The sequence below is a fragment of the Hypanus sabinus genome, chromosome X2 (genome assembly GCF_030144855.1).
Source record: "Hypanus sabinus isolate sHypSab1 chromosome X2, sHypSab1.hap1, whole genome shotgun sequence".
Classification (NCBI taxonomy): domain Eukaryota; kingdom Metazoa; phylum Chordata; class Chondrichthyes; order Myliobatiformes; family Dasyatidae; genus Hypanus; species Hypanus sabinus.
Window position 1 is genome coordinate 13,815,954 of NC_082739.1, and position 23,681 is coordinate 13,839,634.

Sequence of the window (23,681 nt, forward strand, 5' to 3'; positions counted from 1 at the left end):
CGACCCAGGGGGTTACATTTACAAAAGAATGCCCTTTTACTCTGAGGCTGTGCCTTCTGGTCCTAGACTCCCCCACCATTGGAAACATCCTCTTAATATTCACTCTATCTAGGCCTTTCAATATTTGATAAGTTTCCGTGAGATTCTCCCCCATTCCCCCAATCCCCCAGGCCCTGAGCCATCAAATGCTCCTCATACTTTAACCTTTTCAATCCCAGGATCATTCTTGTGAACATGCTCTGGATTGTCTCCAATGCTAGCACATCCTTTGTTAGATAAGGGGCCCAAAACCGCTCTCAATACTCTGAGTGTAGGCCTTATAAAGCCTCAGCATTACATCTTGCCTTTATATTTTAGTTCTCTTGAAATGAATGTTGTTAACATTGTATTTCTCCTTCCTTACCAGCAACTCAACCTGCAAGTTATCCTTCAGTGAAACTTGCATAAGGACTCCCAAGACCCTTTTCACCTCTGATTTCAGAACTTGCTCCCAGTTTAGAAAATAGTGTACCCCTTTATCCCTCTACCAAAGTGCATGACCATACACTTCCCTACATATTCCATCTGTCAATTGTTTACCTATTCTCCCAAATCTGTTCAAGTTCTTTTGCTGACTCCCTGCTTCCTCAGCATTACTGCCTCTCCCCTTATCTTTGTATCATCCGCAAACTTGGCCACAAAGCCACCAACTTTCATTGAAATAATTGTTATACACTTAATAGTCACTTTATGAGGTACACCTGCTTGTTAATGCAAATATCTAATCAATAAATCACGTGGCAGCAACTCAATGCATAAAAGCCTGCAGACATGGTCTAGCAGTTCAGCTGTCATTCAGACCAAACAGAAGAAATGTGGTATAAGTGATTTTGACTGTGAAGGTGTTTCTCTGATTTTCACTCAGAGCGGGTGTTTTAAGTATCTCAGAAACTGCTGATCTCTGAGATTTTCATGCACAACAGTCTCTAAGAGCTTAAAGAGAATGGAGTGAAAATTAAAAAAAGACATCCAGTGAGTGTTCTATGGGTGAAAATGCCTTGTTAATGAGAGAAGTCAGAGGAGAATGACTAGACTGGTTCAAGCTGATAGGAAGGTGACAGTAGCTCAAATAACCACGTGTTACAACAGTGTGGTGCAGAAGAGCATCGCTGAATGCACAGCACATCAGACCGTGAAGTGGATGGGCTACAACAGCAGAAGACCATGAATATACACTCAGGAGGTACCTAATGAAGTGGCCACTGAGTGCATGATGTAAAAAGAAGTAGTTCTCCTGCAGATTACCACTAGTCACTGGCAACCAACCAGAGAAAGCTCCTTTTATTCCCACTCTTTGCCTCCTGCCAGTAAGCCAATCTTCAATCCACACCAGTATCTTTTTTTGTAATACCATGGGCTCTTGTCGTTTTTAGCAGCAACATGTGCAGTACCTTGTCAAAGGCCTTCTGAAAATCTAAGTAAACAACATCCACTGACTTTGTCTATCCTCCCTGTTATTTCTTCAAAAAATTCCGACAGATTTGTCAGGCAAGATTTTTTTTCTTCCGGACTTATGACTATTTTATGATATGCCTCCAAGTACTCCAAAATCTCACCCTTAATAATGGACTCCAACATCCTCCCAACCATCAGGTGAACTGGCCTATAATTTCCTGTCTTTTGCCTCCCTCGTTTCCTAAAGAGTGGAGTGACATTTGCAATTTTCCAGTCCCCCGGAACTATTCTGGAATCTAGTGATTCTTGAAAAATCATTACTGGTGCCTCTACAATCTCTTCAGCTATGTCTTTCAGAACCCAGAGTATAGTCCATCTGGTCCAGGTGACTTATCTATCTTCAGTCCTTTCAGTTTCCCAAGCAACTTCTCCCTAGTAATAGCAACTGCACTCCCTTCTGCACCCTGACTGTTCTGAGTTTCTGGCATACTGCTAATATCTTCTGCAGTGAAGACTGGTGTAAAATAGTTAAGTTTTTCTGCCATTTCTTTGTCCTGCCCCCTCCCCACTTGCTACCTCTCCAGCATCATTTTCCAGTGGTCCAATATCAACTCTCATCTCTATTTTACTCTTTATATATCTAAAAATTCTTTTGATATCCACTTTTATGTTATTGCTATCATACTTTCATCTCTTCTCTCATTGTTTATTTTAGTTGCCTTCTGTTGTTTTTTAAAAACATCCTAATCCACTAAATTTTTTTATTATATGCCCTCTCTTGCTTTTTATGCTGTTTTTGTCTCATACTCCCTTTAGAATGCTTTGTCCTAGGGATAAATCAGTCCTGCATCTTCTGAATTGCTCCCAGAAAACATGTAAACTCCACACAGAGAGGACTGAAGAATTGGATGAAATCCAAATTGTTGGGCTCGTACAGCACCATCTCTAACTACTATATCATTATATTGCCCATACAAATACAAAAGCTGTAACATTTTCATACTATTTTTATTTTGAGTAAATCATTCATCTCACAGAAAATCACACTTTTATTGTTGTTGATCATTTCTGCCAGTGAGATCCTGGAATGTTTGAGTAAGGTCTTGTTTCTTTTGTTTTAAATATTCAGGTATATTCTCCATAAAAGAAGAAAGCCATTCTCTGAAAAATAAAAGTCAATTATTAATGCAATATGCATGGGACTGTAGGGATGTATATGTCATATATGGTCTTGGGAATATTTTGTTGGGAACATAAGATGGAGTTTTACTGTAAATTTGTAATTTTTTCTATAATTTCCTAGGATGTATTCAAAGGAACCGTGAAGAGGAAGTTCCCCTTTATTTGACCTATTAGTTACTTGCTCAGATCAGAATTACAGCACCATACAGTGACATATAAATAAAAAATATCTTTGTAGCATCCTAAGCTTCAGCTGCAGCTTTTATATCAACCTAAATTAAAATTTTGTTTTTATTTAATAAATATATAACATGAAGGTTTGGTGATTACCTCCCATTTTGAACCACTGCACTGCTTGACACACTGTCTAGAAGAGTGGATGCAGAATCTGCAAGTCTTCTTGCAAGATTTACAACACTTTGAAGATGATCATTTGGGGGACTGTCTTCTTCCACTGGGGCAGCTTCATATGCTGTAAAACAGAGTTAGGAAAATACAGAGATTAAAACTGAGTGTCCAACAGAAGTAATGTTTATGTATATTAAAGTATGAAAGCTTGCAAATTTAGTTAGGACACTCTATATAAGAATTCTAACTCTATTCAATCAAAATTTTATCTCAGCCAGTGTATTCATTGTAATAAAGGGGCTGATTTTAACAGAAGTGGAAATTTAAATCGTGAGGGTATTGATCTGGTCCCAAAATACTACCATTTGGCTGTGACTCAAAATAAACCTTCAGAGTATATGAAGATATTAGTTTGGGCTAGAGCAAGCAATTTCTTACTGGTAAATAACATTTAACTAATTTAATCCCCAATAACTATTGTATTTTCTATTGATAATGTTGTTAATGGAAATTAAGGATATCTGTTGGAAGCCCAAGCTAACTTCAGCTTTAACTGCTCCAAGAAGTTTGATGGGGCAACATTGAGGAAGTCTTACAACTAAACTGAGCTATGTAGAACTGACAGTACTTAAGGCTGATTTGGGTGTAAAAGGTGACATCGTTTCTTTCCCCAATGTTTAGGGCAGTTTCATTTGAGATAAAGTGACTTACTGAAAAAAATAGTTTCATTTGTTATCATATTCTCAGGATATACACATACCAGCCAATGTTGCAACTAGAAGAGCCAGAACTGTGACTTGAATCTTCATTTTGGCTTTCCTTTCTGTCCTTTGGATTGAATTAGAGAATTTGCAGTTAATTAACAGCATGCTGTTGAGTTTGTGGGTAACCTCTTGTGGGCTATTTAATTTCAGACTCATTGACTAGTTAGTGTTTACATTCTATTCCATTCTCTCATTTTCTTCACCCTCAAAGTAAAACATCAAACCCCCTTCCCCGCGCACAAAAACATTGCACAAAAAGCAACAACAAAAAATGAGTGAAAAACACAGAATATAAAACACAAAATCAAAAGGTATATTTTCAGCTCAGTGTTCATTATCTGCAGTCTACCCTGATTCAAACATCTCCCAAAAACAGTAACAAAAAAGAGCAGCCATAGTTAGAACAAGAGCTAGAAGTAGAACACATCATAAAAACTGAATTAGATATTAGGATGATAGATAGGAAACAGCCCTGAAATTGTCTTTACTGCTTTTTTACTTAGGAAAAAAAATCAAATTTTCAGTTGTGCAACATTGAAGTATTTGAATTGCTAAGCAGTGGTCTCCCCTGAATATGTGAGAGCAAAAGCAGATTGGGTGGCACTTGCCAGCTTTTTAATTCTCCTTCTCATTTCAATCTCACCTATATTGTTCCAGGGTGGTTCAAACTAAGTTCAAGGAACACCACCACCACCTCTAATTAGCTGCATTAGAGCCTTCTGAATTTAACACAGATTTTTAAAAAAAAATCCAGATAATGAGCATTTCCGTGATTTTATTCTGTATTTCTAGTGCCCATTCCACATTTGTTTGGTAACTTTAAATAATTATTCTGCTATCTTTTAGGCTTTTGTTAGCTTACTCTATTACCTCTTTTGTGATTGTAACCTCTCCTGCTTTCTACCTTGGCAAAGACATCAGCTTTTTTTCTCTCTTCTATTTCTTCTTTCTCTGCATCTTAAAGTGGTTTATTGCTATTATTCCTAGTTCCAATGAAAGGTTTTTGATCTTATACAGTATGTTAACTCTGGTCCTCTTTCCACAGATGCTGCCTGAGCTGGTGTTTTAAGCACATTCTGATTTTACAACATCCAAAACTTTCATAGCATTTATGTTCCTTGACAATGTCAAGCATTTAAAATATGTTTTCCTGAATAAAAACCAAGTGACTGGGAATTGAATTCCCAAAACTATTATCACATATTCCAGGCTGGCAGATATCCATATTTCTCTTGCAGCAAAAATCCAGCTTGGAATACAGTTTTCATGGATTATACAAATATCCAGTTGGTTCCTAAATGGTGTCCAATGCACATGGGTATATTTGTGACATGAATTACATATTGATATGTGGGCACTTAATGTCTGCTAGAAATATGCCATCCATGTGGATTATGCAGCATACTGACTGGAAGCCAGGATTACCAATTTGTAGCACACATTCCACCTAATACCCTGCACGTACACCTGAATGTATGTTAGCAGCTAGAAGGTACCTCCACTTCCTCCCCATCGAGACTTCTCCCCCATTCCATCAAAGCTGAATACGTCCTACCAACACTTGAATGGTATGATCAGGGATTTTCTGATTAGTTGCTGTTTGATTTCTGCTGATCATTGCTACAATTCTCTCAGTGGGTGGTGCTTTCTACAGAAAAGTATGGCCAAACTGGAAGAATTTTGCTTCCCGATATGTTCAGTTAGGATGGAATGGTGGAGCTGTCTGGATGGAGCAAATGGCCTAATTCTGCTCCTATGTCTTATGGGTGGGAGGAAGTGGAGGTACTTTCGAGCTGCTAGCGTACATTCTGATTTGGGGCCATTGCCCTCAGAATACACAGTGTCATGGATAATAAATAGCTTCTAGAACTGTTCGGGCAGGGCCTCATCTGTGCTGGACATTCAAAGTGCAATTGCCTTGTCCAAGATTCATCACGAGCAACTTGAGTTGACTTTTCATTGGTAGGATGTCTTTGCTGAAGTCTACCACCGACTGGACATTTTTGCAACAGCCAATAGTCTGCTGCACACTGAGGCAAATGCAAGATACCACCCCAGCTCCCAGTGAGAGAATTTCCTTTATTTCAATCTCCTTCACAGGTACAATAGTATCATTTAAAAAGCACTTGGATAGGTACATTGAGGTGAGAGGCCTAAAGGGATATAGGCTGAACACAGGAAATTGGGGCAACACATGCAAAATGCTGGAGGAACTCAGCAGGCCAGGCAGCGTCTATGGTAAAAAAGTACAGTCAATGTTTCCAGATGAAACCCTTTGGCAACCCTTCTCTTGTTTGTGACAGGAAGTTGGGACTAGCTGGGTGGGCACTGTGTGTGACATGGACTTGTTGGGCCAGAGGGCCGGTATCTGGTGCTGTATTTCTCTGTGACTCTATAAGCAGTTACTCAGGCTTGAGAAAAACTCACGAGAAAGCAGCAGGCAGCTCCAGCATATAGGTTTCCAAGGATTGTAGGCAACCCCACATTGTGGGTTGTCAGTATATACATTCTGTTTTGACTGCAAGTTCCCTGAGTATACAATCAACTCTCTCCTTCCTCTCTACACCCTCACCAAGACCTTTAATAAAACATTGGCTAATTTTGGTAGTGCCAGTGTGATTGGCAAAAAGAAAAATTCTCCTCAGGTTTTAGCCACAATGCATTACTGTTGCCAAGAAGGCAGGTGACAGACCTGCTGTGGTAGCTGATGAAGGGTCTCAGACCGAAGCATTGACTGTTTATTCATTTCCATAGATTCTGCCCAACCTGCTGAGTTCCTCCAGCATTTGTATGTGTTGCATTCTCCCTCTTTCTCTGTGTTTCTACCTACTCCCACTTGCACTTTTTAAATACAGTAGCACAATTCTATGATGAAAAGCTAAATCTAAAGGAAGAAGTTTGCCATTGCCTTGGCTAGATTGCAGTAAGTAAATAGTGATTGAAGTTTCTGTTGCTTATCCTGTGACAGTGTTTACCTTGAATTACTGCAGGGTTGTCATGATCTCCCCATCATCTAAACCACTACCATGTGTAAGTAACATAAAAAGTACAGGTGCTGGGAATTTGAAATAATATGCTTTTATACAACCTTTTTCTGTCTATGCCCATGCTTGTGAAGGGGCTATATATGTGGAACGTCTTGCTTTTATGTGGTCAGTGGATATTCTTATTCAATGACCATGCTGTGGGAAAAATAATCAGAAGTGGGAATTCTGGCTGATTGCTTGCTTCCACAAGCTGGCTTGAGGTCAGTTACATCGTCAACACTGGCTAATCAGCTAGGATCAGCTAATTGAAATTTCCTCAGAAAATACTAGAATTGTTTCTCTAATGCAGGGGTTCCCAACCTTTTTTATGCCATGTACCCCTACCATTAACCAAAAGGTCCGTGGACCCCAGGTTAGGAACCCCTGGTCTAGAATGCTGGGGTTTAGCTGTAATTAGATTTAATTCAAACAAAAGTAGTAAATTTCATTGACTGTAAAATAATTATAAAGTTACAACAAGGAAGTGGGACCTGAGAGCGAGAGACAGCATGCATCCAACTATTACAGTCAAAATAGTTAGAGAGAGCAAGATGGTATATTAAAATGTAGGTAAATGTTTTCCATGGCATAGTTTATTATACTTTTGCCTTGAATCAGAGATTGCCCACAGAAGTCTAGGCTGATGGTCGAACTGGCATACTGAGGGATTGCTGCACAGCTGTATTGTAAGAATTTAAAATGAGAAGCCCTTTTTCCTCAGTAAAAGATCCATGGAACTACTTTAGAAAAAGTGCAAGCCTGTTATCACCAGAGATTTGATCAACATCACTAAATCTAATTGCATAACTATCATGCCATGAATCGTAATGTCATACTGAAAAGGACTATTGTGTTCCCTATAACAGGAACCATACATTTCAAGTACTTTCACTAAGGACCCTCACCATCTGGATCATGCCCTCTTCTCATTACGACCAACCAAGTGGAGGTACAGGAGCTTGAAGACCCACACTCAATGATTCACAAACAGTGTCTCCCCCTCCACCATGAGATTTTTGAATGGTCCATAAACCCATGACACTACCTCATTACTCCTTTTTTTGCATTATTGATTTATCTTGTAATTTTATATCTTTGCACTACTGCTGTCACAAAACAAAAATTTTTAAGTCTTATAATTCAGTGATAATAAATCTGATTCTGTTAGCAGAAGAGCAATGCTTAAAATTTGTCTCCTGTGAAATTTTCGACCAAGTTATTGTGAACAATGACCTAGAAAAGAACCAGATTTTACTAATGCTGAAAGCTCAGAAGGAATGCTTGTTAAAGGGCCAATCACTTGTAAACCTGCTGTATACTACTATGCACACTGCTCACACTGAAGATTGACTCTGCCATATTCCTTCAAACATTTTGCTGCAACCAAACCTGATTTGAATGGTCAAGGTATGGCACTCGTCTATACTGGTGACATGGACATGTAAAGAAACTTCTTCCCGACTTCAGAGGTATACTTGGAGACTTTGTCACTTTCTACTCCATTAGATCAGACTTAATCTACTTATGCACTAGCCCACAAAAGCATGTGTGCAGTGGACACAGGCATGTGTTTGCATTGCAGAATTTGCCAGACAATCGGCTTCTAGTGGCTGCATATTCTTATGTAGAGAGTTGCCCGGAGCAGTTTCTGTAGCTCTGGAGAAATCCTTGTATTAGAAGGGAGCCCTGCTTTTCAGAGGGAAATTATTTGCTCCAGGATTAAATCTGGTGTTGACAGCCCGAGTTTCTGTGGCCAAAACCCTCAACATCAACTCCTTCTGGAGAACATTCCACCAGCTTTTCAAAATCCTCGACCAGTAAACCTAATTCACAAGTCAGAAATCTCTGGTGAGTCTCTAGTAGCTACAGGATTGCTATTGAGTGTTGTGTGCTCTCGGGCTGGACAATGAGCTCTTACTGAATGTCTTTTAAGTGCAGGCATCAGCAAGAAATTTGCTAAACATTGGGGCAATCTACGAGAGAGCTGAAGAACACTTTTTCAACTGGCGTTAGCAAATATCACCTTTTAGGAGCTATCGAAAATAGTTTTGGGGAGCCAATTTTTAAAGCCCAGAGGTTAGTGTAGACTTTCTATCTGAACATGTCTCCCTGTTCTCTCTGCTGCTCTCACTCCCCTCTTCCTTTTAATATACATCCTAAATGCACCTAAGTTTCCATTTATAAAGAATAGCCAGAAACAATTCCTGTAGTTTACACTTCTCTATTTTTAAGTGAACAAATGGAATAAAAATGTTGAGCCATGTCTCGTGGTTCAAATAGAAATTGTCAGCCTGGCCCATAAAGGAAAAAAGAATAGCTCTTACCTGAAATTGTCTGAGGTTCAGCTTCTGTGAAGCAAGTTGTCGGGTATATATGTATTTATACATCGCTTGATAAGGATGCTCGGGTTAAGATAAGTTTTGTTGACTAATGATCAATAGACATTTGCTCTTGTGTCATGGGTTTGTCAACAGTAGCATTTAGGCCAAGAATTTTGAAAGTCCTCTGGCATTTCTGCTGATTTGACATGCTGGGTGTCTTGACTTTTGAATCAATACATGTCCAAATTGCTGCTGTCATTATGGATACAAGGTTGTGTTGAATTACCTTGATTGCATAACCTTGATACCTTCTTTTTTGTATCAATATTTCAAAACAAATAGAGCAATCAGGGATATTCTAGAAATTAAAAAGCAGCCATTTGAGAATGAAAAAAGGAAACTCTTTTTCACAGAAAGGACAATAGACTTTCAAAATGGTCTCTTGATAACCAGGGACCAATCCAGGTTTTCAAGGCTTTGATCCATCCATATTTAATTTAGAATTTTATCAATGATTTGTGGAACAAAGAAAATCTTCTTCATAATTTTTACAAAGGAGCATCACTGGCAAGGCCACTATTTATTGCCCATCCCTAATCATTCTTGAGAAAATGGTGGTGAGCTGCCGTTTACTGGGTGAAGGAACGTTCAGAATGCTGGATAGACATTTCCAAGCATTTAAATGTAGTGACCATGGAAGGACAATGTAGTCAGTCTCAAGGTCACTGTGACAAATGCTGCAACAACCCTCCTCTATTGCGCATTTGGCAAATTTTCATGCAGGTCTCAACCAACCCATTTTAAGGTTAGTTGTTATGCTTTATATCATAATGATACTTAACACTGATTGGCCTGGTGGAGTTCACTTCCTCTCCAAAACTATATGGTAAATGACTTGCTGAGAGCTCATCTGCCCTCTGACATGTCTTTGGTGCATGTTCCTTTGTTTAATCCAGTGGATGCTTTATTAGAATTCCAAATGTGATATGATATATTTTTTTATTTTATGGTCACCATTTTTAACTTTAACACTAAAACACCATTGATTTATGCTGAAGAGACCTACTGAAGATGAGTATTGAGCTTTTAAATTGAGGGATAAATATAGAAGTAACGAAGTTAGCTAGAGCACAGATTTAAGATAATTGAAAATGGCAGCTATGAATAAGGATTTTTGTACCCAACCAGTTATTATTCAAAATGCACTGCATAGCATGGTATTTTTTATTTGGATCTAACAATGCTCATGTTGTACTACTCTAAAAAACTCTCTTGCCAGTTAATTTGGTTAAGTTAATTTGCTGCATCCTGTTTTTTTCAGTGGTCTATGATTGAAAATTATCCACAAATTATGTTTTAACAAATTCTGGTCAATTATACCAACTGTAGATTATAGCTTTGAAACAATATTCATTTCAGGAGGCATCCTGCTCCTTTAAACACTCCTTTTGGAGTCCTGCAGGACACCTTGGTCCTCTTTGTCCTAGGGGCAATTATTAAATGGAAATGCCTAAAACATATAGTCTTAAAATCATAGCATCATGTTGAGTGAGCAGCAAGATACATAGAATATTAAAAACACGAGAAAATCTGCAGATGCTGGAAATCCAAAGCAACGCACACAAAACACTGGAGGGACTCTGCAGGCCAGGCAGCATCTATGGAAAAGAGTGAACAGTCAAAGTTTCGGGCCAAGACCCTTCAGCAGGACCGAGAGGAAAGTGGGGGAAATGCCTGAATAAAAAGGTGGGGAGAGGGGAAAGAGGCTAGTTGGAAGGTGATAGGTGGGTGAGAAAGGTCAAGGGGTAGAAAGGAAGGAATCTGATAGGAGAGAAGAATGGGCCATAGGAGAAAGGGGAGGAAGACAGACCTGGCCACCGGGAAGTCCTGCTTGTGGCAGATGGTGCAGAGGTGCTTGACAAAGCGATCCCCCAATTTACCTGTATCCCAACGTCTCCCAACATACCTCCACCCAATTCCAACCAATGACCCCAACCCCTTAACTGTACTCCCTATAGTTTGTCATCTCCAACAAACTTTGCTGCCTCTACTCCTCCACTGCACACATGCTCCCCAGCTCTGATCCCGATTTTACTCTCACTCCTTCAGTCTTAATCCTCTACCCTTCAGCTCTCCAGTCTCATCCTGAAGCTGTCCCTTAAAGAGCAATCTGAACCCTTCAGTGGATAAACTTCCAGAATGTCACCCAAGCCTTTGGGTAAGTACCATAAACTTATCACTGAATATACTTCTTGAAGTTAGCCCCGCACCCATCTTTGGGTAAACACTGGAACTATCCTGAATAAATATGCAGAACACTAACTGTCGGAACCGATCCCTGGGCAAACATTCTGAACTCATTGCTGGGTGCACATTTGGATCTCACTATTGTACAAGCACCCTGAATGTTCATTGTAACCCAAGCCCATTAATAGATAAACACATTGAATCCATCACCTGGCAGCTACCTAAATCTATCAAACAACTTAAAACCATGTCAGCGTAACAGTGCTAATCCCATAACTGGATATGCAACTTGAATCCAACCCTGCATGAAACCTGAACCTTGGGGAAACAACTTGAACCAATGGTTAGACACCTTAAAACCATCCCTGGGTTTGATACCAGAGTACATCTCTTTCTGAACATCCTGATCCCACCAATAGAAGCTCCTCAAACCCACTAGTAAGCAAACATACTGAAATCATTCTTGGCTTAGTAACTGTACTCAGCCCTGGGTAATTCCTCTGTATCCATCCCTGAATAAGCACATTAAACCATGAAAAACTCTGAGGCCATCCCTCAATAAATTCCCTGAGGCAATTAGTGAGTAGCTGGTCTAAACCTATCACTAGAGAGCCGTTCTGAACACATTCTTGGATAAAAACTCAAAACCACCATGGGTAAATACAGTATTCTTGACTAATTCCTTCATAAAACTTCTTCCAGCACCAGAGAACTACCTTGAAACCAGCACTTGAAAAAAGCATCAACCCGTCTCTGAATCTTCACCTTGAACCCAGCACAGAATATGCATTTTGAATCATCCCTAGTTATACAACCTGAACTCAGAGGGCGGTGAGAGTGTGGAACTGGTAGATTTCATATCAAATAAATATTTCTCAGCTATGGAAAAGCTCATAAAAACTAAGGAATTAAGGGGAATGAATAGTAGTGATGTCTTGGAGTGTATCCACTTTATAAAAGAGGTGCTGCTCATCCATAAGGTATTGTGATTATCAACAGCATTGGAAACATACTTTACACAACAGAATATATATAACTTCATGGCCTGGCATTCTCTTGCTCTACTTTTACTGTCAAGTCAGATAAAAAAAAATCACAAACATAAACATAAAACTACGATCTGGTAGGCAGCCATTGATCCCAGGGGATGATGGGTTTGTGCCTCTGGTGGACTGTGTCCTCTCCAGGGCACAAGTCTGGGTGGGAAGATTTGAAGAACCGGCTGTTGCCCATGCAGTGGGTCTCCGCTCTCCACGTCACTGATGTAGTCCAAGGGAAGGGCAAATGCCGATACAGCTTGGCACCAGTGTCGTTGCAGAGGTTGCCAGAGTGAAGTTGTAAACAACATCAAACAGCCTTAGGGACCCTGGCTCCAGATTTCTTCCTTGGGGTTTACTCCTGAAGCCTTTCTCATGGGGGTGGGGGGGTCCGGCCGCAAGGCAGCGGAGGTTTAAAATCAGAGTTTCCCTTCTCCTAGGTGTGCTGCCGTCCAAGGGTGACGAGCCCCACCTGTCCAAAGCAACTGGTTTTGGGGGGCCAGTGGTCCGCCTTTACCCCTTCTCTTGTCAGTAGAAACAATTTTGATGGGCCTAGTAGCTAAGCCACATGGGAAGGCTAAGAGTTGGACTTTGTTGTCAGAGGCTGTTAGAGTCACATGCTATTTGGAGCACTTCATAGGTAGTGGGAGCTTATCTCCACTACCACCCTGGCTATGACAATCTTAGAAACCTGAAACTACTATAATTTACAAAATAAATAAGGAATAATGAAGTAGTGTTAATGAGTTCATAAACTGTTCAGAACTCTGATGTGAGAGGGAAGAAGCTGTTTGTGAATCATTGAGTATGTGTCTTCAGGCTCCTGAGCCTCCTCCCTGATGGTAGTAACAAGAAGAGGAAAGGGGTTGGTGTTTCATTTTTGAGATAGAGGAACAATTTTAGTTCAGTGAAGAGTGTGGTAGGACGGGATAAGACAGCAATAAGCATGCAATAAATGGTGAGGTGCTAGCCTGGTGGAGCTGCAACACAGCATACTGAAGAGTGAAAACATGTGATAGGCAGAGCTAAATGATCTGGAACCATTGGATCAGATCAGAGCTCTGTAATGGTACCACACTAAGTTGTGAATACTGATAGACAGTCAAACAGCTAATGGGCAGAGGATACTACAAGAATATCCTCATTCTTAAGAAAGCAGAGTTCACCATGTGAATGCTAAAGTGCTGAAATATTCACAACCATTTTCAGCAAGAAATGTCATAAAGGTCATAATTTCCTCCTGGCACCCCACCAACATAGAAGCAGGTCTTCAGTCACTTCAGTACATTTCACATAATAACAAGATCAGTACATATTGCATAGACTATGGAACTGGGTAATATTCCATCCATACTACTAAACATTTGCAGTCCAGAAGTAGCTGTAGTTCTAACCAAACAGATTGCACACAGTTACAACACTGCTAATTACTCAATAATGTGAAAAATTAACCAGGTATCGATAGACACAAGAAACTCTGCAGATGCACGAAATCTAGAGCAATACACACAATGTGCTGGAGGAGCTCAGCAGGTCAGGAAGCATCTATGGATGGGAATAAACAGTTGATATTTCAGGCCGAGACCCTTCATCAGGACTGGGGATGAGGAAATGGTCACTGGTTCAAATCCAACCGACTCCTTGCACGGTTTCCATCTGTGCTGGGTTGAGTGTCAAGCTAGCAACTCGACCTCGTAAAATAGACAAATGGCAAAGTTGCCACCTGATGTGCCAAACAAGGCGTGGGGGGAGAAATTTTACTTATCATGGGGTGATGGTTGTGGTTGTTGGAGGTCTATCATCTTCAAAGCACAAATCAGGAGTGTGAATGACCCCCACCTTACTCAGTGAGTTTGGTAAAGTTATCCCAGTATGTGCTGGTGGTTATTTGAGATTGATACAGTATTTCATAATGGAGACTTACTCCTCATCTGCTCTTCAAACTCCTCATCCACCCACACACACCGCTATTTGTTCTAGCTTGATCAGACCGAGTGATCAGACCTGGGATTTTCCTGGTCACGCTGACTGAATTGCAAATACCAGGATCTCAGAATGGAAAGGAAGGAAGGAGAGTTTGAATCTCAGCTTTTTGGGGGACAATATTAGAGCAACCTAAAGCACACTGGAAATATTTATTTTAAGATTATCAAAATTACTTCCCATGGATCTCAAGCCCTGAATTCACCACTCATAGTGACACCATCCCTCAAAGACCACAGATCAAAGTCGAGACCCTAGTTAGTAACATTTCAACTGATTTCAAGCATTCGTTCATCTGGGGACCAAGGTTCCCCCAGCTCAGGGAACTAAGTAAACCCAAAAAGCTTACAATCCTCAAACTTCACCAACTGAGACTTGGTGGGACTAAGAAACAGAAAGATCAGGATGGAATACGGTAATCCTATGAAACCCAGTATTGTCCTTTCTGTCACTGTGGTTTTCAGATTGAGGGAAGTCAGTTGAGAACCTCATAATCTGGACCCCAGAAAGAACAGTGAGAAAATCCCCATCATTCTGAACAGAGGTCAGTACATCACTGAATCATCAGGTGATGGGTTGGCTTTAGGTTTCTGATGAACTTTGTCTTTAAAGTTTTTGCACAAAACAGTACATTTATCCTTGGACTTTATGCAGATGATAAATTAGCACTGGGATCATCAGTTTAAAGGTAAGGGCTGCTACCTGAGGTCATGAAAGTTTGCACTTTACTTGAACAATATTTGCTCTAGGTTACAATTTTACCGACCTCTGATTTCAGTACAAGATATACACCAGTTTAGGAAAGGGTTACATTATCTTTTTAAGAATTTGTTCTTTGTATAATTAACTGAATAAAATTCAGAGTTAATGCCATCCAAGCAATTCTTTGCCAGTAAGAGATCTTGGTGAGTGAGGCAAGGTAATTGTGGATGTAAGGACTGATGTATTGGAGTGATGTGTGAAGTCACCAAGTGACACCAAGATCAGGAACAGTCCTGAAGTTCTACTATTTAAAAATATAAGAAACTCTTGACTTTAATAACTCTTATGTCACATTGAAATGACTTCAAATGATCACCTTTGTTGAAAGAAACCCATTCTTGTAAAATTAATTCTGCATTTGGCAAAGAAATGTGGTTTTACGAGATGATCCACAATATATGAGTTCACAGTCATCCAAGGATGAGGGTCTGTATGATTTTGCACATCATCTACTCCCTGCCTAATACCTCAGCTGTTTGAGTTAGGCAGAGGTTGGAGTACTCTTGTGAAAACCTATTGGGTTCACTAATGTTCTTCTGAGGAGGGAATTTACTGTCCTTACCTGGCATTGCCCCATATGTGACTCAATGTAATGTGATTGACTCTCAAAAAGCTCAGTACGCAATTCCATTCAGAGACAATGAGGGAACAGCATTAAAAACCTAATATGGATTGTAACATGTTAGTGTGGCAAAAATCGTGGAGTTGGTTAAGACCCATGTCAGTGACATAGAGTAAGTCACATACTGTAACGATGACCTAAAATGATTGCATTGGCAATTGCAATGAATTTGAGAGTTGGGTATTTTCAAGGATATCCACATAATGCTTAACTAATTATATCAGAAATATTCTGAAGGAATGGGTGACCAATCAAAGAGCTTCAAACAAGTCATGGCGGATGTAATTTGATCAGTTTATGATGTTTCCCAATAGATTAGTGTTTGATAGGAGTGTTTGGTAATGTTTCATGTCTCATAATTTTAATGTTTTTGGAAATTTAGCAGAATGTGAAAGAGCCAGGGATCAAGTACAAACAGGAAATGCATTTGGAAAGTAAGGGAAAGGAATGAAGGAATGAACTGACAGCAGAGAATAAGCTGGGAGAAAAAGAAGAGGGAATGAGCTGGAATATTAAGAATACAGAATGATTAGGAAGCAAGGAGTAAACTGGATGTTGAGAATGACTGAAAAACAAGGCAGGAAATGATGTGGAAGGAGGAATGAAGTGGAAATAAGGAATGAATTGGAATTGGGAGCAAGCAATGAGCTGACAGAGCGGTAAAGATAGAATTGAGAAATGTATGCTGACAAAGGAATGAAAATGGGGAAATTTAAGGAGCAGGGAAGGTGAGATTTAGACTTAAAAGTTAGTCAAGTTTTGTAACACCTGCCCATTCACCTCCTCCTTCACATCCATTTAGGGCCCCTACAGTCCTTCTAGGTGAGGCACACTTCATCTGTAAATCTGTTGAGGTCATTTACTGTATCTGGTGCTCCTGATGCAGCCTCATTTACATTGGTGTAACCCACCATAAGTTGGGGGACCACTTTATTCAAGCATCTCCACTCCATCTGTAAAAAGAGGAAAATTTCCTGGTAGACAACCATTTTAATTCCTATCCCCATTCCTGTTCTGATATATCAGTCCATGGCCTCCTCTTCTGCTACAATGAGGTGACACTCAGGTTCCGTATAGATAGCCTCCAACCTGATGTCATAAACATCGATTTCTTCTTCCGGTAATTTTTTTTCTCCTCCCTGTTTTCTCTTCTTCTATTCACAACTCTGGCCTCTTACCTCTTCTCTACCTGCTTATCACCTCTCCCTGATGCTGCCCCTCCTTCCCTTTGTCGCATTTTCCAGTCTCTTCTCCTATCAGACTCCTTCTTCTTCACTCCTTTGCCTTTTCCACCTATCACTTTGCAGCTTCTTACTTCATTCCTCCTCCCCCACCCACCTGGCTTCACCTATCACCTTCTAGCTTGTACTACTTCGCCTCTCCCTCCTCCTTTTTATTCTGGTATATTCCCCCTTCCTTTCCAGTCCTGAAGATGGGTCTTGGCACGAATGGTTCACTGTTTATTCATTCCCATAGATGCTCTCTGATCTGTTGAGTTTCTCCAGTATCTTGTGTGTGTGTTGCTCAAATATTGTAAACTGTGTTAGTCAGAGTCAGAGAAACATTAGGTATTTTGGCTATAAATACACAACAGGAAAGTTACTTTGTAAATTAAAGAATTTATGTACCTAGGTGATCTAGTATGATTGTACAACTTAGATAAATACCCAAGTAGAAAGAAATTTGAGGCTAAGGGTCGCAGAGTTGGACGATGTCATTATGAAAAGCCTTGGCTAGTTGCCAAATTGTAACAAGCTAGTAGAAATTGTAGCCACTGTTAATGAAATGAATGTTTAACTATAAAGAAAGGACACTTACTACTGTATAGGGACACTAGGACCTGTCATCCATGGAACTGAACCTGAGCAGGAAACAGTAGCTTTAGGAGAAAACATCGGTGTTTTCACAAAAAACTGTGCTGTTAGTTGCAAAATAAACATTGGTTAAGACAACAGTGACAACCCTGCTCTTTGAGTGGTGCCACAGATTGTTACACCCATCTTCAAGGACAGATAGGGCCTCTGCCTAAAATTTCTTTCAAAAACAGGCTCACTAACTTAACTACCTTCCCTCAGTATCCTACAGGAAACATTGTACTTAAGTTTAGTACTGAATTAGTGGAAAGAACTGAAACAAAGAGGGGTGGAGGTGGGGGCTGTGCTGATCCTGAAGCCTGTGCCCTGAGTTCCTTTTATCCTGACCACAAGCATGCAAGGAGCCAGCCGACACTCTTTCCATCCATGCTGTGTCATGCTAGCCTCTTGGCCTTGCAATTGGACTCAGACCCCACCCTGTCGTGTTTTTGCTTAGGTGATGTACAATGCCACTCTTCTTTCAAAGAATTCACACACATTGTCCACCATTTGGAAATGGAACAGAAGCAAGTCATCCTTGAACCAAAGAGACTGCCGAGTGTGGCACAGCAGTTAGCTTAACACTACTACAGTGCCACCGATTCCAGGTTCAATTCCCGCCACTTTCTGTAAGGAATTTACACATTCTCCCTGTGCCCCTGTGGGTTTCCTCCAGGTGCTCTGGTTTCCTCCCACAATCCAAAAGCCCAATTAAAAATTAATAGATTAATTGGTCACATGGGTGTAGTTGGGCAGCATGGGCACGTTTGGCCGAAAAGATCGGTTAGCATTCTGTATCTCTAAATAAGTAAGAAGGAAGAAGACTTTGAATAGAATAACTATAGACTGTAAAACCTCGGAATTAGAGGTGTAATGCAGCTGCTCCTCCTCCAGGAGGCAGGCAAGCTCTGCTTTTCACTGTTGGCTTCACTTCAGTTGGCAATGAGCATTCTATGAGCATTTCTCAGGAAGAACTCGGTGTGCTTGGGTTTTAAACCTCTTTAAAACTCTCATCCTGGTAGATGGTTTCACATGACAAGACACATGTGGAAGAGGTACTCGCCCAGCTAAACCTCTTCTACCCTCTGGTTACATGTAATCTGGCCTGTAGCAGATTCCAAATTACCTCCCCTCGCTCCACATCCTGCAGCACCCAATTAGGTGGACTTCCCTCAACGTCGAAAGCTGCAATTGACCCTCAGTGTCCTCACTTGGATGCAAGAATTTCAGATTTTCACTCTGTGGAAAAAGTGGTTTCTGACTGTTTTGAAAGGCCAAGGTCATTTTGTGCCCCTTTAGAATATGAGATTGATGAAGCACAGAATGAAGCCATACCTTGCCACCCTTTTAGAAAAACTGAACAACTGATGTTTTTCCCATTGGCCAGGAACCTGCCATTCCTATGTTCCTCTATTTTCTTTTGGAATCTGATCCCACCAATCTTAGAACCTGAACATTCTATCAACTCAGGATAAAGAAACATTGCTCCCACGTGAACCTCCAGTTTGTGTGACAATTTGCTCCTCATGTTCTCTGATTACTAACTCTTCTGTAAGTGGAAATAGCCTCTTATTTAGACTGTCAAAAACATTCAGAAATTTCAATGCCTTATCAGACTTCTGCATCTACTTACCAATTACTTATCAAAGTTATCTGTGGTTACTTGAGCTGAGACAATCCCTGAGTTATACCGTAATATGCCCAAGTGCTGCGAAGACAGAGCTCAGAACCATGCTGGAAGAAAGAGGGCACAGGGCTAGACAACCAGCAATCTCAGGTTGGTGGAAGTATTGTGCCAATGTATTAGATTGTTGCTCTGTGAATCTCCTTCACTGCTGTAAGGCCCTCTGTTGGTCACGGTCGACCATGGATGTTATGTTCGAGCTGTCTACATCAAAGTAAATACACAAGCCAGGGCAGTACGATATGGAGAACAAGCTGTTGCCCAGGCAGCAAGTTCCACCTCTCCACACTGGTGATGAATCCAAAGGAACAACAGAGACCAATACAGTTTGGCACCGGTGGCATTGCGGGAGTTGTCAGTCAGCATTGAATTCAACTTATGTAGTTGAATCTGGAGCCTGGGTACTCCTGCTCCAGATTTTTCCTTGTGGTTTATTCCCAAAGCCTTCCCCATGAGTGGGTATAGTCGCAAGGCAGCGGAGGTTTGAAATCAGAGTTTTCCTTCTCCTAGATGAGCTGCCAACCATGTGTGGTGAACTACATATACCTGTCTGGACACGTCCCCTGCTGACTGCTCCTGTGGCTCCTCCCACAGACCCCGGCACAAAGGCGATTGAGGCCTGAGCCCGGCCTCTCAGTCTCCAGGATGTAGTATGGTGGTCACTCACTGCTTGTTCCTTCTTCCAGTCAATAAAAGCCGATATCTCGCCTTTACGTCTCAGAGTGAGTTATTGACTGATGAGCTCCATCAGTGACTGGTTTTAAGGCACCAGTAACCCCGGCTATGACAGCCTTAGAAACCAACACTTGTATTAGTATATTAATGTATCTTAACTTCTTTCATAATTGCCATCACAGCCTGCATCAAGTTCCTTGCCATAGTTATGTTGTAGTTACATTATTCTCTCAAAAACCCAGAGAACTGGGTTTCATCCTGACTTTGAATGCTGTCTATGTGGCTTTTGCATGTTCTCCCTGTAACTGCATGGACTACCCCCCCCCCCCCCCAGATGTTCCGGTTTCCTGCTAAATTCCAAAGATGTGCTGGTTGCAAATTGGCTACTGTAATTTGCTCCTTAGTACAGTCCAGGGGGAAAGGAATCAAAAGGGGGAAGTTACGTGTATGTGAGAGCGAATAGGTTGTAGAGAAATAGTATGAGAAAAGAATGGAATTGATGAGATTCTTCTGCTGGGAGCTAGTATAGACCAGAATGACTGAAAAGCCTCCATCTGTGTTGAATACAGTAAGTAAAATTTATGTTACTTCATTCCATGCACCATCCTGGTAAAGACGACATCTCGTCTACTGATGTGGAGACTTTTTATGTGCAGTCCTCCAGGAGTGGCCCTTTTAAGATTACACAAGATCACCATTACCTAAGACTTGCTTTGTGTGTCCAACAAAGTATTTTTGATGTGTGAAACAAACAGAAAATGCCAGAAGTACGGGGACGGTAGGGACAAAAATTAAGTTCACGTTCCATGTTGATGGTCTTTCATCAGAACTGGTCACAGATGCTGCTTGGCTTGATGAGTACTTTCACCATTTGCCTTGGCTTTTCATTAAGGATCTGACAAGGTTAGAATTGACTTTATATCCTCATGATATTGTAGTGATTACAGTACCTTACAGTAACTGCAACCCAGGTTCAATTCCACCACTGTCTGTAAAGAGTTTGTATGTTCTCCCCATGACTGCATGTGTTTCCTCCCTTTATCCAAAGATGTACCGGTTGGTAGGTTAATTGGTCATTGTAAGTTGTCCTATGATTAGGCTCGGATTAAACTGAGGGATTGCTGGGTGGTGCCAGAAGGCCCTATTCTGTGTTGTATCTCAAACAAATAAAGTTGTTTATATTTGCCATGTTCCTATCCTGGCACAGAAATGTCATAGCTCACCCTTCAACTGCCAAACAGGATTAATAAGGGGCAAGGAAGAGTGGTGGGGGGTGGGAGAGGAAATATTTGCCAAGCTCCTTCTCTGGTGCTGAAGTAACATGGGTCACCCCTCAACTGCCAAACAAGATTAAGAAGGTTTCACTGATTGACACCCTGGGAGATGTGATGATGAATCAGTTAAGAAATAGAAACTATTTTGACTGTGGTCCCTTAAAGTATCTTCATCTGTAGCACCACAGAACTAAATCATTCAGAACAGGAAGGTCCAATTAAAGCTGAATTTTGTTAAGGCAGTGATCAGAAGCCTAAAGTTGGGTTTGGGTCAACCATAATATTCCACCAGTGATCCTGTTGGAATTTAACCCTGTCTTGTAGGGACAGAAGTCATTATGAACTAGGCTAGCATTTAAAGCACATCCATTTGGGTGTCCCTGGAACAGTCACTCTGCATTAACAACGATAGGCAGACTGAGTGAAGAAAGAAAAGTAGCTCTGTGTGAAATCTTCTGTATCTTTCTCATCCTTTAAACACATCTAAAGGTACTGTGAGTTTCTTTGGTTAACTCCTGTAAGATTGATTTGAAAACTCTGCTGTAATTAACATGGACAATTTGTGATCAAAATGTTCTAATTATTGACCATATATCAATTATGCTATGGCAAGATTCATTTAACTCACTATGAGAGTGATAAAATGAACCATTCTGTTCCAGGATGCAAATTTTGATTCTGCCTTCAAATTTCCAGCTCAATAGGCATGCACAACACATGTTGTTTTTGGTTAATTAACAGTCAAGGTCTTGTGAACACAACATTGGACTTTAAACAACAGATTACTCCCCCAAGTGTGTGAGTGTGCGTGTAATGTGGATATGTGTGTATGGGGGAGGGTGGGGGTTTGTGTCTGTCAGTCTGTCTGTGACTCTGTTTCTCTATCTGTGTGTGTGTGTATTTGAGTGTGTATGTATGTATTCATATTTGTAAGAGTTTATTTGTGTTTCTGTCTGAGAAGCTTTGACTCTTCTGTGTTTCTTTCTCTGGGCATTTTCTTTGTGAGAGTCACTGTCTGTGTAAGTGTGTTCCCATTTCTTCCCTACTCAGAATTCCTTATTTTCAGGTTTAATATCACCAGTCTACACTGGCCTATGTCATGAAATTTACTGTCTTGTGGCAGCAGAACATTGCAATACATAAAATATGCTATAAAATACTATATATATAATGAGTGTGTGTACGAATATATATAAAAGAAAGCCAAAAATCAGAATCAGGTTTATTATCATTGGCATGTGACGTGAAATTTGTTAACTGAGCAGCAGCAGTTCAATGCAATAAATAATCTAGCAGAGAAAAATAAATAAAATTTAAAAAATAATAAATAGATAAGTAAATCAATTACAGTATATGTATATTGAATAGATTAAAAATAATGCAAAAAACAGAAATACTGTCTATTATAGAAAAGTGAGGTGTCCAAGGGTTCAGTGTCCATTTAGGAATCGGATGACAGAGGGGAAGAAGTTATACCTGAATTGCTGAGTGTGTGCCTTCAGGCTTCTGTACCCCCTACCTGATGGTACCAGTGAGAAAAGGGTTGTACTGTTTATGTTCTATGATATAGGGTACATGACTTTGCTTAACCAGTGGTTCAGGAAGATGAGCAGACTGGTTAATAAGGGCATTACCTTCAGCAGGCCACCACATAAGGAATGCAGTGTGATTCATGCACAACAATTGCTATGTACTTCCAGGGCAGTGGATTCCTCATCTCATGTCATGGAATTTCTTGATTTCACCCAAGTAAGTAAAAGGACATAAGTTTAAATTTTCAATCCAGACTAGACCATCAATGAATCCTTCACACTACCATGGAAGAATCAAGTTAGGTTATGAGTCATGATCTTTTTTCTTTGGCATTCTCTCAGGTCAAGGATAAGTTGCTTTCCCTCTAATTCATTGAGTTCTGGAGTGTTTAACTAGGTTCTGCAGGCTCTGTGAGGAGGACTCTGATGGGCCAGGTGCTCTACAGAAGGCGATGTCTTCCTTTTGCTTTGCTCTCTGGATCTCCACATGCTCAAGTGGCTGAAGGTTCTCAGCACCACCCTAGAAGCGCAGTCTCCATTTTGAGTGGTGATTAGCAGAGATTCCCATGCTGAGGGTGTTACATTTTTGTCATGGAAACTCTGAGAAAACCTTTGAAACATTTCCTTTGTCTTCTGGTAACCTTTTGCTATAACAGAGCTTCTAATTCAAAGGCTGGGATTTCATGGACTATACTGCTAAGCTGGACCTGCTCAAAGGTCCATATAGTTGACAGTATAAACACTATAACTCAGTCAATCATTCTTTTCCCCATTTGTCTTTTCAGAATAAATCACAATTGATTCTACTGTCTATTTGGTTGATCTAATTAACCAATAGCTGTTTATCTGTACCAGCCTGAGTGTATCAGCTGCACTCCAATAGGCCACTTTGCATCATGATTTCTCACTCACTAATACAGTACTCTTGCATAATAAC

The 23,681-nt window shown here is 40.5% G+C and overlaps 1 protein-coding gene across 6 annotated transcripts in view; it reads left to right on the forward strand.

Moving 5' to 3' along the window:
* Positions 1-23,681, forward strand: part of LOC132385167 (uncharacterized) — a 72,451-nt gene that overhangs the window by 41,110 nt on the left and 7,660 nt on the right. The window contains exon 12 of one of the 6 annotated variants that reach the window (XM_059957005.1): positions 7,621-7,850. The exons of the other annotated variants lie outside the window; for them this stretch is intronic. Within the exon in view, the coding sequence (XP_059812988.1) occupies positions 7,621-7,734 (114 nt within the window). The 3' untranslated portion in view covers positions 7,735-7,850. Of the gene's footprint in view, positions 1-7,620; positions 7,851-23,681 lie in introns of those variants that run through there. 6 annotated transcript variants of the gene reach the window in all.